This window comes from Hemiscyllium ocellatum, chromosome 10, assembly GCF_020745735.1.
Source record: "Hemiscyllium ocellatum isolate sHemOce1 chromosome 10, sHemOce1.pat.X.cur, whole genome shotgun sequence".
Classification (NCBI taxonomy): Eukaryota; Metazoa; Chordata; class Chondrichthyes; order Orectolobiformes; family Hemiscylliidae; genus Hemiscyllium; species Hemiscyllium ocellatum.
In genome coordinates, this window is record NC_083410.1 from 69,856,433 (window position 1) to 69,874,191 (window position 17,759).

The following is a 17,759-nucleotide window of genomic DNA, read 5'->3' on the forward strand; positions in this document are numbered from 1 at the left end:
GAATTGCAGAATGGCTCGGGGGGCCAAATGGTCTACTTTCCCTATTTTGTGTGCTTGCGTAACCTTTCCTCAGAAGACAGCCTACCCATTTCAGTATTTGCCTAATAAATCTTCGAAGTTGCTTCAATACATTTACGTCTTTAAATGAAGAAAAACAATACTATACAGGTTGCACTGCAACAAGTGACAAAGGTTCCTTTAACAACACTTTTCAAACCATTACGTCTACCACATAGAAGGACAAAGCTAGCAGGTGCATGGGAAGATTACTACCTGCAAATTTCTCTTCAAGGCATGCGCACACTGCTGTAGTACTTGAATCAGTTCAACAAAAAATGGCTCAATGCCGTCTTATCAAGGGCAGTATGTGGATGGCAAACATATGCTGACCTTGTCAGTGCTGCTCACTTCCCATGAGAAAATATAAACTATGCATGACATCAGTTTCTCCACATTTGATAATGGCATCTAATTGTATAGATTGTTTCCAGGGCAATTGTATGAGCAGTCATTCTCCAGTTAAATACTGGGAAAGATAAACTACTGCTTTTGTTTTATGCTGTAAACTCTCAACTCTCTTTCTTCCAGCTAGTGACTCTATTCCTTTTCCTGACAATTTGAGTAAGTCAGCCTGTTTGCAAACTTACCGTCAGATTTGAACCTGAAATGAGTTTCCAAACTTATTTTGGCAATGTATTTTCCCTGGAATGTAGAAGACTTGAGGAGTGAAGTTATAGAGGTTTATGAAAACATGAGGGGCATAGACAGGGTGAATAGACAAGATCTTTTCCCTGGGGTAGGGGAGTCCAACACTAGAGTGCATGGATTGAAGGTGAGTGGGGTAAGATATAAAAAGGACCTAAGGGGCACCTTTTGCATGCAGAAGGTGGTGGACATATGGAATGAGCTGCGAGAAGAAATGGCAGAGGCTGGTAGAATTACAACATTGTAAAGGCATCTGGATGGGTATATGACTAGGAGGGGTTTAGAGGGATATGGGTCAAGTGCTGGTAAATGGGAGTAGATTAATTTAGGATATCTGGTCAGCATGGTCAAGTTGGACTGAGGGTCTGTTTCCATGCTGTACAGCTCTTATGACTGTATAACCTGTATAACTTCACCCTGCTTCTGCTCCTGAGACCCTTGTGCATGCCTTCATTACCTCTGCTCTGTTCTAATGTACTTCTGAATGGTCCTCCCATATTTGATATAAATTTGAGGTCATCCAAAGCTCTCTTCCTTCGGTCTTAATTTGCCTTGTTGTTCATGTCTTCCTAACCGAAATTAGCTCTTGATCAAGCATTATGTTGGTTTTAAAATGCTTTTTAAAAATTTCCTTCAGGGTCTTGCTCCCTCTGTTATCTCCTCCAGCCCATGTCCCTTGGTGAAATCTGGAGTCCTCTAATTCTGGCCTCTTGTGCATCTCTGATTTTTGTAGCTGGTCCTCATTTGCCTAGACCCCAAGCTCTGGATTTGCCTCTTTGCACCTCTCTGCCTCTTTAATTTGCTCCTTTTAATACTTCTTAAAACCTACTTATTTGTCCAGATGTCTACCCTGGTAGAATCTCCTTGTATGGTAGGGTTTTTGTAATGCTCCTGAAGCACCTTGGAACATTTTATTGCTTCAAGCATAATGTATTAATAAAATTTGTTCTTCTTGAGTGCCGGTTTAAAAACCTGGAAATTTGAAATGAGACCTGTCTGTTCCAAATTTAATGATGGGATGAGGAGCCCATCCACTTGCTTGGGTGCTTTTCATCTTTATTCAAGTCAGTTATTCAATGCCTTTAGCTGTGATTCTGTTTTTAATCACCATTAGCTAATTTCTCTGAACTGTGTAAACCTGGCAGGTGATAGAAGGAAGCAGTAGTTTCTGGTGCTTAGAGCATTTCTTTGGGGTGGAAATACCACACCAGTTTCTTCGCTTCCATACCAGGCTTCCAATATCTTTCCTTTTCCTCAATGGAAATTAACTGCTCCCATTCTTACCACAGTGATTAATGGAATCTTTTGACCATTCCATTTCAACACTTCTCCTCTTGCCCCTTTTATTCCCTCCCAGAGCATTAGTCGTCATCATCTTTGTATTTGCCTTCCTCCACACCAGCCTCCATATTGAACAGTTGGCTGCCTGCAGTGTGATGCTACTATCGAGTGCCTTACAGTTTTAACAGTTTTAGTGCTATATAGCTGATTTAATATTTTGATACAATAAAAATTATAGCATCCTGATCACACTTCAATCTGAAACGCACTTCCTTTGCATGGCAGCTTTAGATGCAAATACAGGCGATGCAACTCCTTCCCTTTACTTCTTATTTTCCCACTTCCTAATCCATTCATTCGTAGTGAAACCTGTACTATCAACATAGCACACTGTTTTGGCCGCTTGTGACTCAGTCTCCTATGCAATGGAGAGATGAAATGCAGGTGGGATCAGGCTTTGTGGTGGAATACTTCCATCAGTCTGCAAATAGTGATCCTGAGATTCTGGTAGCCTGTTTCTGATGAAAAATTATCAACCTGAAATGTTAATTCCTCATCTCTCCACAGATGTTGCCAACTCTGCCAAGAATTTCTAGTGTTTGCTGTCTCTATTTTAATTCTTTGCCCCACTTTAAGTTTAGCTCCCTATACAGTTTCAGTAAAGTTGCATGTATGCCTGTGGGGCCATACCTCATCTTTTTAGTTGGATTCTTTTATATCCTTCTGAACTAACATTGGATTCAATGATTTTTAGATCATAACCACTCCCCATTTTCTTAGATTCACATATTAATTCACTTAGTTCCTGTAGATCTGTCTTTATTTCTTGCTGAGGCCATTCCTTTCGCCCTATATGCCTCATCCTTGCTGCCATTTGATATTTTTTGCGTATTTCTAGCCTGTAGCAACCCCCGATGCACCTGCTGAAAACTATTACACATTTCATTTTTGAAGTTCTGATGATGTCATCACGCTGAAACATTGACTTGATATTTCCCTCTTCAGATAGAGACTAGCCAAATTTGCTGACTATTTAAAACATTTTCTGATTTATACCAGTGCAGTGTTTTGCACTTATTTCTGTTGCAGTTAACCTGAGTTTACCCTTTTTTCTGAGAGTTTACTGAGTCTTCTCAAATCAAATTTACTTCCTGTGTCTTTAATTATTACCCTGATAGGCATATTTTCTTACCTTGCTCGCCTTACTGAAGCCAGGTATTCACCTAAGCCTGGACTTATACCAACTAGCAGCACTAACTGATTTCTTAAGTTACAATGCAATCTTTACAAAGAGACCAATTACCCTCTCGGCTGCAACAAACTTCTTAACAGCCTGCTTCAATCTCTCTCTTTTGATTAGAGAAGGACGGAAGGATGGAAACACGATAATATAATGTGAGGGGTTTACTGTTCCTTGACACTGGGTTCTCCCTCACTCCGCTGATCAGTTGTGGTGACAGAGCCCACTTGTCCCAGAACTCATTGGAATTGTTTAAAAAGAAACAGGATTGAGTTTGTATGTTCTTTTGATTTTGGCAATTGATATTTTATCCTGAACTGGTGAGAGAGAAAGTCTCTTCTGTGTACTGAACATAAAAGTGTGAAGTAAGATAAAAGATTATTGGATATGTGCAAATCTAATGTGAGCTGACTACTGGGCTTGGGCTTATAGACAAAAAATATTTTTAAATTGACAGTTTTGGTCAAAGAGGACTCAGCCCATATGACAAGCAGTGTTACGCTGTAGTATTACAAAGAATTATATGGAATGTGCAGCACATTAAAAAATATCAGCTTTTTTCTCATGTAAGGTCTACGAAATGTTGTGGTGGAATAGAGGAAACTTGCCCTGGATCTGATTGCCCAAGACATTGGATCATCATATCTGCAGAAGTGATCAAAAGAGTTGGGGATTTGAGTTACATAAACTACCTAAGAAGCTTTGTATTTTAGTTTTTAATGTTTATTGTCTGTGAAAACAAGTGGTTGTAACCTGAATGCTTAGCTGTAGAAGAATTACTATCCCCATCTATGCTTGTTTATTTCAGGGATGCTATTTTGAAAATGAAAATCTTAAAAAAAAATCATTCTCTTAATGTGGCTTTACTGATGATGGAATGGCAAAACATATCCAGGTTTATCTTAAAGGGGAATTTTGGGTGGGGGGGGGTGCAGGGGAGATGATGTACTCTGCTACTTTTGTTCTAGTTTTCAAATTTGTGTGTTTTAAGGGGCTGTGGGGCATGGTGTAGATAATGTAGTGTAGATAGGAAATGTGGGTGGTAAAGAGTGTGGATGTTTACCCAGTGGATGGGGTCATAATCACAGTGATTATTTTTGTTTGAGCTTCGTGGGCTACTTCCATTTCTAGCAAGTAGAGATTGTTATATTAATTTGGGCCTAGAGTAGTCTGGGTGTGAGCCATCCCCTTCAGTATACCAGCTATTGGTCTGCAGTAGTAACCATAGACTTCAGGTAACTGTTCGTGTTGGTTAGATGTTGGAGGTAATTAGTTAATTAATTATTGCCTGGAAGATTTGCACAGGTGTTGGTCACTACCTTTATGGAGAGATGATTATTGAAGCACCTAAAGACGGTTGGGCCTGGAATACTGCCCTGAGGAAATCCTGCAGTGATCTTTTTGGGATTGAAATAATTCATTACAACTGTGTGTTCATTCAGATGGATGATTGTGATTTTGATGTACACTTGCGTCTGCTTTGATGTTGACACTGGGTGCCTGAAAATGTTCAATTTTTGATCACAAGCATTTTTACACTGAAATTGAAGCAAGATTTGCCACCAACGAGTGTGATACCTATCTTCTTTTCAAGTAGTCATCAAAACTGCTCAGCTCATTCCAGGTTCAGTTGAAACTGGCATGGCACTAGAAGACCCCCCCCTCATTGCTTCATGTCAATCTTGCAATTGATGAAACTCTTCTATTAGATGCAATACAAAATTACCACCTATTGGGGAGAATTTAATATGATGAATGGAGATGGTAATAAATTGCTCGAGAATTTGTTTTCTGTTTTTGCAGTGGTGACATGTTGACATATTTTCTGAATATTATGAGACACAATAGCTGAAGGATAGCGAGAATAGTTCAAGCTGTTAGCTATTCTTTTCAGGGCTGGGATAACATTTTAAATTAGTTGCAAATTCTAAAACATTTAAGATGTATCCGTTATCAATTCTTCTTAATGTTCCTAATGTAGGGCAACCCAGTTGAACAAATGGGTATGAAGAGACCTCAGCTATACGGGATGAACAACAATCCTTATTCACAGCAGCAGCATCAACAGCAGAGTGGACCTTACCCTGGGCAGTCATATGGACCTCCTACACCACAACGTTATCCAGTAACCATGCAGGGCAGAAATCCAAGTAATATGGGAGGAATGCAATACTTACAGCAACAGGTAAATGTAATATCATTTTCAGATTATTATAGCTCTCTGTTGTAGCTAACAACTTGAAATCAGGTAAGTCATTTAATAATGGGAATGGAAAACATTGCTTGGTTGTGGTGATTTGTAGATTTTCTAAATTGTGGGGTGAGGTACACTGGATACAGCAGAAAATAGCCAATGTATAATGGTAGTTAGATCAAGAGGCATAGATAACCAATGCATTGTGAAGTTTGAATGATTTAAAACACTCACTTAAATCTGTAGTGAGAAACTGCTGCCTTGTTTACCATGCTTCTGTCATTTCTAAAACCACTGATGCAGAGAGTTTGTAATGAACAAGGGGGTGGAAATGTTCCTTTTTTTTCTCTCATCAGAGGTGTCCCCTGTCTTCGTAGATATAAACCATTACGTTGGTAAATGAAAGGATTCAAGAATGCAGCAACTGCAAGTATCTAAATGAGAAATACTGTAAAGTGCAAGCAAGGAAGGAAGTAAAGAACTGAAGATGGTTGCTTTATAATACTCCTATGAAAGGATTAGTATTTGCAAATAAACCAATCCAATTCTTAAGTATTAATTTAGTTATGATCGGTGGTTAGCACTGCTGCCTCACCGCGCCCAGTGCCTGGATTTGATTCCAACCTTGGACAAATGTCTGTGTGGAGTTTGCACATTCTCCCCGTGTCTGTGTGGGTTTCCTCCAGGTGCTCTGGTTTCCTCCCACAATCCAAAGATTTGCAAGTTAGGTGAATTGGTCATGCTAAATTGCTCTCACAGTATCTAGGGATGTGTAAGGTTGGGGTCAATGTCAAGTAATGGTGTAGGCGAATGGGTCTTGGTGGATTATTCCTCGGAGGGTCACTGTGGACTTGTTGGGCCAATTGACCTGTTTCCACACTGTAGGGATTCTATGATTCTTCAGTGTTCATTGTTTTAATTGAGGGAAACTGTTTGAAGAAACTTTATTGGACTGTGAAGGTCAAAATTAATTGCTTAACAATCCTATTACTCTAGTGTTCTAAATGAACTTTGTATCTTTGTATTTTAAATTAATGCCCATAACGGACAGGAAGATTTTGATTCTTGCTTGAATGCAGTTCAGAGAGTACTCAATGCCCTCAGTATCTTGTCCAAATGGCTGTTCTTTAGCCCAGAATGGGTCCTGACAGGCAACTCAACCATGGGGTTATTTAGAGTCAAGAGTGGGGTGCTGGAAAAGTACAGTAGGTCAGACAGCATCTGAGGAGCAAGAAAATTGACGTTTTGGAAAGAGCCCTTCATCAGGGTTATTTATCACTGCTTTCTGATGGGGAATTATCAGGTAATGATCAAAGTCTGGAAACTTTTTAACAACTTACCAAAATTTTACTTGAGAACAATAATTGCATCTCCTAATGTCACATCACGTGAAGTCACATTGAATTGTACCTGACTCTTCTGGTGTCTGTGTCTCAACACCACATTTCTTTCACCAAATCAGGATTGTGAATAGTTGAAAAATTAATGGGCACTTACAACCAAGCTGCCACAATTTCTCACTATAACAGCTTCCATATGATAATGTACCTAATCTTGTTTGCATTGCACTTCTGTGTCTAATGTACTGTGTAACAAAAATGATATTTTTTATATGGTGCTGTTTATGTTTCAAATGGTGAATGTGAAACATGAAAAAATATATTAATACCTGATTTGCATTCAGACTACAATAACTGAACTGGAATGTTAATATAAACCTGAAGCTACGCTACTTAATAGGTTCCCCTAATCAGAACGTTCTAATTTGGGGAAAATAAACTTTGATTAGTAATGGAAGTCTCTTGGTATGTGTGATGTTGATCAGACTGTATTCCATGTTGCTGACAGCTCTGATGATAAATGAATGTAGCATGAAGTATCCATATATATGAAATAAGTGGATTTTATTTTTGTTAGAAGAGCAAGTGGTTGCTATTTTTAAGATATATTTTGCATAATCTGCATTTTTTTTCATAATTCCCTTCAGTTTAACAATGTTGCATTCTCTTGATGTTTGAATGTGGCAATGTATATTCTAGAATAACTTAGTTTGAAAAGTAGTTACTTGACTCTGATGTCATATCTAGTGAAATACGAATACATATGAAATATTTAGGAATGCCAAATACTACCACACTCTCAATGTTCATTGACTTGGATAATTCTGGGACTTGTTACTTTTTTATTTACTAACCTAAGATTTTATTAGTAGTATCTGACTGATCAGCAGTGATTATTTATTTGATACATTTGGACCGCAGAATAAATCATGAACTATTAAATTCATAACCTAATGCCACAAGGAAAAGAACCTTAAGGTTAAACCCAATAACTTGCCGGCTGCGATTTCCTTGATTTAAAATATAAGAATGATCATTTCTTAAAATATGGTTGCACTTGTAGAGTATCACTTATTTTCTGAAGGGGAGTTTTAAATTGAACTTTTTGAGCTTTCTGCTTTGCGTCCCACAAATATTCATGTATTGCCATGTTCCCAAAATGGCTGATCTCAGAAAATCTTATAACAGCTGATCAGTGGTTTCATCACCTGAATGTTATTACCACTATGAATAGCAAAACATACAAACTTAGCTGAATGTGAACAGGCATAGGAAAATAAATCAAAATGTGTTTTTATAAACCTTGTTGACTGTAACAAATAGGTATTGTGGATGATGTCTTTGCAATTTAGTTAATGGTGTCTCTAGATTACGATGATATGAAGATGCGTGCACATGGATATTTTAGCATGAAGCTGCAGATCCTTTTTCATCTGTGTAAATTACAGTAACGGTATTTTAACTTCCATTAGTTCATTTGTTTGTATCGATAGTGTTTGTTGTGAATTAAGAAAATAAACGTAGCAGATTAGCCGATAAAGTAAAATAGTGAAAAATTTGAACTAATCCACTTTGGCAGGTAGGATAGATCAGTTTACTATTTAAATGGAGAGATTTCAGAACTCAGTAGTTCAGAAGGATCAGTGTGTTCTGGTAGATGAAATACAAAAGTTTGTTTTGTAGGTACAAGAAGTGACAATACGTAGGAAGGAAGTATAAAAGTAAGGCGATTTTACTACAGTTGCACAAAGCATTAATAAGATTATATCAGAATCTATCTTAAAAAATGTCCTGGGAGGAAACAGTTATTTTCAAGAGTGTTAGTGGAACAATTTGGATTTTTTTTTCTTGCCCCAAAGCATAGGGGACTTGATCATTGTTGGACTTCAATTATTCAAGTCCAGTTATGGAAGCAAGTGACAATGCCATGGAAGGAGGAAAGCGCCTTCAGCCAATCTGGCGATTATATCTGAAGATAGAATTGGAACATCATTAAAAGTAAATGAATTCCAGTACTACTCAAGAAACTGTTAAAAGGTGTGTGAGTACTTGAAGTATCTTGCAAGAGGGAAGAGATATACCACTGAGGCAGATATGAAGCTTAACATATTGTACTGGCCACAGAAAGTGTAGTCTTGTAATTAGTATGTTCATCGTGGACTTAATCAATTGTGCAGTCTACATTATGGCAGTATGTTAACAGATTGGTTAAAATGTTATCTAGGTTCACTAGTAAGGATTGATGCAAGGTTAAGGACTGTGAAAGTACCATTTGCTGTAGTTTTGAGATCCCTAAGGAGAATTGTAAGTTCATCTAAAATTATTGGAATAATCCACAGTTTCCAATATTGATGTAGTTAGTCTCGACTCAACTTTTCCATTAATGAAATATCTTTGCTGTTATCAGCTGCAACTTGACAGAGCATGATGAGGCAATTATTTTTGAAAAGTCATTGTATCTGCAGTTTAGTGAATTGTTACATTATGTATTTTAAAATCTGTTTTTGGTCAGTGCTAGACAAATATTAATGACATGTGGTGGTTAAGAATTGGAAACAGAGCAAATTGTTCATTTTTATAAACTCAGTTGTCTTAATGTTAAATAGAGAGATCGTTCACCCTATATGTTAAAGATTTAAAAAAGTACATTACTAAACGTAGTAGGTCATAGAGTCAGAGTTATACATCATGGAAATAGACCCTCAGCCCAACCTGTCCATGCTGATCAGATATCCTAAACTGATCCAGTGTCATTTGTCAGCTTTTAGCCCATATTCCCACTCTCCGAAACCTATGCCCTCTAGTTTTGGGCTCCCCTGGGAAAAAGACCTTGGCTAGTCACCCTATCCATGCCCTTCATTTTATAAACCCCAATAAGGTCACCCCTCAGTCTCCAATGTTCCAAGGAAAATAGCCCCAGCCTATTCAGCCTCTCCCTCAAACTAAAACTCTTCATTCCTGATAACATCCTTGTAAATCTTTTCTGAACCCTTTCAAGTTTAACAAGCCCTTTCCCATAGCTGGGAGATCAGAATTGAACAACGTATTCTAAAAGTGGTCTCACCAATGTTCGGTGCAACTGCAACATGACATCCCAACCCCTATATTCCATGCACTGGCAATTAAGGCAAGTGTGCCAAATGCCATCTTGACCACCCTGTCTACCTGCAATTCCACTTTCAAGGAATAGTGAACCTGCACGCCCAGGTCTCCTTGTTTGGCAACATTCCCCAGGGCTTTACCATTAAGTGTATTAGTCCTGCCTTGATTTGCCTTACCAAATTGCAACATTTCGCATTTATCTACATTAAATTCCATCTGCTACTCCTTCACCCATCTGGTCAAGATCCTGTTGTGCTTTGAGATAATCATCTTCACAATCCACAATGCCACCATGTTGGTGTAATCTGCAAAGGTACTAGCCAAATCCCCTAAAGTCACATCTAAATATTCATATCAATGACAAAAATCCGTGGACCCAATACTGATTTTTGTGACACATCACCTCCAGCCTGAAAAATAACCTTTCAGTGCCACTGCCCTGTCTCCCACCTTCGAGCCAGTTTTATGTCCAATTGGCTAGCTCCTTCTGGATTCCATGAGCTCTAACCTTGCTAACCAGTCTACCATGATGAGCCTTGTCAAACACCTTGAAGTGTTTGAGTATTGAGGCTATTAAAAGACAGAGGTGGAACTTGTAAAATCTATTAAAATGTAGTGGAAAATGCCATGAAATTCTATTTCAAGTTTTCCATTGGCATGTGACTTTAATTGGGGTAGTTTTAATTGATCTATATGATGGGGCATGCAAAGGTTTTATTCTATGACCAAACTTAGTAAGGGCAAAAGAGACAACTGAAAGCACATTTGTGGAGAAAGAGATAAGGACTGGACTTGAACACCCACAAAATTTCTGATTGGCAACTTTCTTGTTTTGCTAAAGGTAACATCAGGGGCTTGTGTGGTACATAAATATTGTGGTCATGGATACAGCAGAAAGTTATTTCTTTAATGGACTCATGCAGCCATTGAGGAAATGTTGCATAAAATGTTGCTGATCAATTAGACTGCAAGTTCACATCTGACCTGGCTTGGATCGTTAAACAATCATGCGAAGAATTCACTCCAGATGGTTGGAGAATATAGTCTGCATAAAATTAGTTGGTAGATGAAGTCCCAATTTATCTTTTGTGTTATGAGATTGGTCCCCTTATTCCTGTAAGGAATACAAATTGTTCCTTGTTCTTGGCATGTTGAATGCTTCACAGGTGGGAGTCAGCTTTGGTGAAATCCTGAGGTTTAAATAAAACTTGGAGAGCTGTAAACTGTAATGTCTCTTAGAAAAATGTATAATGGAATTAATTAGACTATTTAAGATTGCAAAAATTCTATTTGATTCCTAACTTATTGCTTGCCTTTAAGTTGTTGGTCTGTGCGAAGGAGTCAAACATTGATTGACTCCTAGCATTAACTGAAGTTAGATTTTTCAGAAGAAGGCGTTCTTTGAAATGGATGTCAGAAGCCTTAACAGAAATAGTTTTGAAGAATTTAGTAATTTCTAACGACCTTCATTACTTACTTGAGCGATTCAGCAGTAATATGCAGAAGCAAACATTCACTGATAGTGGTGATTTGAGCCAGATCAGAATTAGGCCAAGTGCATCGATGCAGTAAGAAAATCATAAGAAGTGAGTTCAGAGATATCTGTTAATTATAACGGATGACATAAATGAGGAATTATAATAGAAGAATTAACTTTAGGAAGGCCTGAGGTATGGTCAACAGATGTTTTAGATGCCACTTGAAATACCACTGTGTATTTCAAAACTGTGTATTTCACCATTGTCAAAAATAGAATAATAAGGTTTGTAAAATTATGCATAATACAAGTGTTGGAAGGAGAAAATGGTAATGCTGATCAAACAGAGAATGTAAATTGTTTCAGGAAATTTCAGCCTCGTAGTTGTGGTTAAGGACTCACTTCACTTGCACTGGGATGTATGTCAAATGTGTGTGTGGTAGATGGTAAATGGCAAGGGCCAAAGTAAGATTAAGAAATTTGAGAGTTCCACCTATGTCAGGCTTAGAGATGACAACATTAAAAAAAAAAGGATGATTCCCTGTAACATGGCTACAGTAAACCATTTCATGAGCATATGTTGTATAAAGTGAAACAGATTTGTTGATCAGGTCATTGATAGAAATTGCTTAAATGAAACTGGCCATGGAATATGACATGGCAGTTATTCTTGGGATGTCTGTCGATTTGCAGTTTACACAAGACGTTGTGTTTCCTTAAGTTCTAACTTCTGTAACTAAAAAAAAATCAAAAGGAAGTTCTTGGCATCAGGATTAGAAGTTTTTAAAAGAGAAAAGAGACTAGTTAATTTAAAACTACAGTTTGTCCATCCATCTTGCAAGTTAAAAATTCTACTAAGAATGCTGTAACAAACAATGAGGAGAACACTAAATTTACAGAATATATCAGTGATAATTGAGATATATATAAAAAAAAACAAAAATTGCCATCACAGCCCATAAAGAGTCTCCTAAGAGAATGAGTTGTTGCAGTTGACTTGAAGGTATATGATAAGGGGAAGAAAAATTATTACTATGTACTTCACAGTCATGGCAACTAGATTTGGTCAGTTTACAATAATATCTAGTTAAGAGAAATATAGAAGATAGGAGAGGTAGGCCATTCAAACCCTCGAGCCTTCTTTGCCATTCCGTATCATCATGGTTGATCATTTAAGCTCAGTACCCTAATCCCAGACTTGCTCCATATTTGTTTAGCCACAAAAGCTACTTATACCAGATCCTTGAAAAGTGCATAGTGAATTCCACAGGCTGACCACTCTCTGGGTGAAGAATGTTCTCCTCCTCACAATCTTAAGTTTACCCCTTATACTTAAACTAATACCACCTGGTTCTGGATGCCTTTCTGCACCTAACTTGTATAGTCATTGAATTATAGAGATGTACAGCATGGAAAACAGATCCTTTGGTCCAGCCTTGGTACCTTCCCTGTGAGGCTGTTCATTCAGGTCTGTCCTACTAGTGAAAACTACTTCTCCACATCCACTCTATCCAGGGGTCTCCGTATTCTATACATTTCAGTGCAATCTCCCCTCATCCTTCTAATCTCCTTTTGGGTACAGATCCAGAATCCATAACTGCTCCACATATGATCCCTCCATTCCTGTGATTGTTTTTGTGAAAATCCTTCTCACATCTCATTCTGACGGTCACCCAGCTTTATGTCATCTGCAAATTTTGAGGTTACATTTAGTTTCATCTTCTAAATCATTAATATATATTGTGAATATTTGGGGTTCTGTTGCCTACCCCTGCAATATGCCATTAGTTGCTACCTGCTGTACAGAAAAAAACCCTTTTTATTCCACCTCTCTTTGTTTTCTATCTGTTAACCAATTTTCTGCCCATCTAAAAATTTATCAACCATTATCCCATGTGCTTTAATTTTACACACTAATCTCTTGGAAAGCTTTCAACAAAGTCTCTCATGAAAGTCCAAATGAACCACATCTTCTGGCTCCTCCTGATCAACTCGACTAGTTATATTTCCAAAAAAAGATTTTTCAAGCATTGCCACTTATTCCTTTCTCATTGCCTAAAACTCGATCCAAGATGGCTTCAGAGAAAAGACTAATCATGCAGCATCAAGAAGGCCTAGCAAAACTCAAGTTAATTTGTATTGGGGTAAACTGGCTTGCTCGTTGGAATCATGTGTCGAAGAGTGTGGTGCTGTAACAGCACAGCTGGTCAAGCAGCATTTGAGGAGCAGGAGAATTGACGTTTCAGGCAGTCCTCACTTTCTCCTGGTTGGAATCTTATGTGGAACAAATGAAGATGGTTATGGTTGTTACAAGTTGATCACCTCGGCTCCAGAACATCTTTGCAGTTCATAAAGGTAGTGTCCTTGGCCCAGCAATCTTCAGCTGTTTCATTAATGACCTTTCCTCCATCATAATGTTAGAAATGGGAATGTTTGCTGATTGTGCAATGCACACCATTTGTGACTCCAGAAATGCATGTATTGGAGTGTTGCGGGGATTTGATCATGGAATTTGTAAAATTTTGGCTTTTATATCTAGAGGTCTGTCATATAAGCATGCAGACGTATTTCATATGAAGATTTTAGTTCAGCAAGGTTTATCAGCTTCTTCTTGGGAAGAATAATGTTGTCAGTAGGCTTGTACTCCTCCCCCTAGTCCCTCCTCCCTACCTTTTATCTTAGCCTGCTTGGCTCTCTCTCTCTTATCCCTCCCCCTAGTCCCTCCTCCCTACCTTTTATCTTAGCCTGCTTGGCTCTCTCTCTCTTATTCCTGATGAAGGGCTTATGCTCGAAACAAAGACAAAGAATTCTCTATTCCTGAGATGCTGCCTGGCCTGCTGTGCTTTGACCAGCAACACATTTGCAGCTGTGATCTCCAGCATCTGCAGACCTCATTTTTTACATTGTGAAGATAAGCAAATAAAGAGTTGTTGAAAGTACCTTTGCCATGAAAACACAGGCAAAAGTGAGGACTGTAGATGCTGAAAACCAGAGTTTAGATTAGTGTGGTGCTGGAAAAGCACAGTAGGTCAGGCAGCATCCGAGGAGCAGGAAAATTGATGTTTCGTGCAAAAGTCCTTCATCAGGAATGGAGGTAGGTAGAGAGGAGAGTGGGGAAGATAGCAAAGAGCTGAAAAATGTGTTGCTGGATAAACGCAGCAGGTCAGGCAGCATCAAAGGAGCAGGAGAATCAACGTTTCTGAAGAAGGGCTTATGCCCGAAATGTCGATTCTCCTGCTCCTTTGATGCTGCCTGACCTGCTGTGCTTTTCCAGCAACACATTTTTCAGCTCTGATCTCCAGCATCTTCAGTCCTCACTTTCTCCAAGGTAGCAAAGAGTACAATAGGTGAATGGGGGTAGGGATGGAGGTGATAGGTCAGAGAGGAGGGTGGAGCGGATAGGTGGGAAGGGAGATTGGCAGGCAGGACAGGTCACGAGGACTGTGCTGAGCTGGAAGGTTGGAACTGGGGTAAGGTGGGCCGGGGAAAATGAGGAAAGTGGTGAAGTCCATGTTGATGCCCTGGGGTTGAAGTGTTCTGAGGCAGAAGATGAGGCGTTCTTCCTCCAGGCATCGGGTAGTGAGGGAGTGGCAGTGGAGGAGACCCAGGACCTGCATGTCCTCGGCAGAGTGGGAGGGTGAGTTTAAATGTTGGACCACAGGGCAGTGTGGTTGATTGGTGCAGGTGTCCCGGAGATGTTCCCTAAAGCGCTCTACGAGGAGGTGTCCAATGTAGAGGAGACTGCATCAGGAGCAATGGATACAATAACACTGGCACTGGTTGAGCCAATAGTACTCTAATATTCTGAAGGAAATCTTTTGCATTGGAAAGTCACGGAAAAATATTGTCAATAGAATGTTAGGTGCATAGGTTTTCCCACAAATTTGACAAGATATGTCACAGAAAAAGGATTGTGAGTTGACTTTGTTCATGTGAAGTATTGGAAAGAAAGTGAAAATTCTAAAATGAAGTGGTTTGATGCGAGTCACCAATTGTTAGACCGTTACACCAAGAGCAATGGTTGCCCTAAGAAGTTACTAGATATCCTTGAAAGAGAGTGTATTCCTTATTAAAAGGAATATTGAGATAACATGAAATGTTGAGTTTTAAGACTATGGAGAATTTTTTAATTTACTTGTTTTATGACTTTCTACATATGAATTTTTTTGAAATGTTGATTGTATCAAAATGTGCAAATAATATAAAATAATAGAGGGGAATTTGTTAATATCTAATTAATCATATTATTAAGTTTGTTCAAGTCTTTATTTAAGGTTAACAAGAAACAGATGGTGGCTGTTAATTACTTGTTTGTTAGGATCACCTGTATTACAGGAGGTGGAAGATTGAACAATCAATTAACTTTCCACAAAGGAAAGTGTCTTTGTTTTCTGTCCTACTTACTTGGATCCAGATTGAAATGTATAAGGTTAAAGCGTGATTGGTTGCTGGTTGTTCTGAAGAGTGAGTGAGTGGCACAGATATTAGCTGGAACCCTCCCATAACTGAAGAAGTAATCTTGTAAATTTTCTTTAAGCTCTTTTCGTCTTGTGTTCCTGGACGTGTAAATGAAGTGACATAAAATCTGTACTTCTGCAGTGTGTTTCTGACATCACTCACAGAGACTGCAGGCACACAAGGGTAAACTAATCACACTTATGACTTGAGAATGAAGCTTCCAAAGGAGTGGAAAGAAGAAATGCTGGAAATCACAGCGAGTTGGACAACTTTTCATGAAGACAGAGCAATCTAACGTTTTGAGTCTTGGTGACTCCTCAATTTGGTTTCAGTACAGCTTCCAGCATTTGCAGTAATTTGTTCTTACAAAGGATTTTTTTTGGTGAGATCTATTTGCCACAAGATGAGGTCTCAGTGTGTGGTTGGGAGTCTTTGTCAAACTTCGCTGAAATATTGGCTCTTGTAGAAGCAGTGGATATTAGATTCCATTAGTCAATACCTTGACTGAGATTCTGTTTTGGGGTGCAGTGACTATTATTTTCTTTTCTGATCTCTGACTCCACACCTCTCCAATTTAATTTCTGGCAGCTGTTGAACCATCAAGTCTATACAAGGATTTTTCTCCACGTGCCACCCATTCTAATCCAATTCTTCTGCTTGCTCCACAAACTCTTGGGTACTTTTATACAAGTAACTATCTAGTTCCTTTCTAAATTAACTTGTACACGATGGCCAGAGAATAATACTTTGTTATCATGGTTAAAAATACAGTACTCAAGTTTTAATGTAAAGCTGTAGTTACAATTCTGTTTATGATAGGAATTCAGATTATCTTTTGATTCATTCTTTTAAAATTCTAAACATATTACAACAAAGATAAGTGACTCAATACTTTCAGTAATATGCATTAATATTAAAATTCAGGTAAGCTTCATTTTATTATTTAATCAATTGCAAAGTAAATTCCATCTCACAGGACCTTTTTATCCACGTTGTCTAGAAATAGTCTGATGGTCTTGTCTAGGATATTGACTTTCTCGTACATCAAGGAAGCAAACCTTTTATTTCTTTTCAAGGAGGGTGTGGGGAGCTTGAGATTTCCTGGCAGTGACATGACTCTGCTGGACTTTTGACTGAAGCTCGTAATAAATGGCCATGATTGAGAGTGCGAGTCAGCAGTGTAATTATGAAGCCTGGCTTGGAGACAGGATATTGGTTTTCTGTGGTTGGGTATCAGCCACTGTGTCAGTACTGCTCAGAGGAGCTGATTCAGGACTTGAGCCAGTCTGCTGATTTTTAGTCAATGAAAAGAGAAAATGCTCTTTTATGCTTCTGGAGCAGATCATTGTGCACTAGTTGAGAATTTCATTATTGAAAATCTGTTTAATTTTGTCATGATTAGATTACTTACAGTGTGAAAACAGGCCCTTCGGGGGAAAGTCCACACCGACCCACAACCCACCCAGACCCCTTCCCTAACACTATGGACAATTTAGCATGGCCAATTCACCTAACCTAACCTGCACATTTTTGAACTGTGGGAGGAAACTGGAGCACCCGGAGGAAACCCACGCAGATACGGGGAGAATGTGCAAATTCCACACAGGCAGTTGCCTGAGGCGGGAATTGAATCCAGGTCTCTGACGCTGTGAGGAAGCTGTGCTAACCACTGTGCCACCGTGCTGCCCAGACTAATGTGCTAACTAGGAATCCTAAATTGACAGCAAATATAACATTTTGACTTTCTACAGTCACTACTTATGTTTATTTATGTTTGCACTGGCCACATGTTTATCTGTTAATGAGTTGCAAATTGCTGTGAATTTACTGAGAGAATTATGCCACAGTCCTAATTCTGTTATTAATGTCTTTGCATCAGCAACACAAAACATGCTGATAGTTGACAATTGTACTAGCAGTAATTGCTGGCGCGAGAACAGACATGAAACTAAATGAATTAAG

At 38.7% G+C, this 17,759-nt stretch overlaps 1 protein-coding gene across 12 annotated transcripts in view; it reads left to right on the top strand.

The window, feature by feature from the left end:
* arid1b (AT-rich interactive domain 1B) overlaps positions 1–17,759 on the top strand; it is a 609,086-nt gene that overhangs the window by 59,869 nt on the left and 531,458 nt on the right. For all 12 annotated transcript variants that reach the window (XM_060831573.1, XM_060831574.1, XM_060831575.1 and 9 more), the window contains exon 2: positions 5,208–5,411. In XM_060831573.1, coding sequence (XP_060687556.1) covers positions 5,208–5,411 — 204 coding nt within the window. The remainder of the gene's footprint in view (positions 1–5,207; positions 5,412–17,759) is intronic.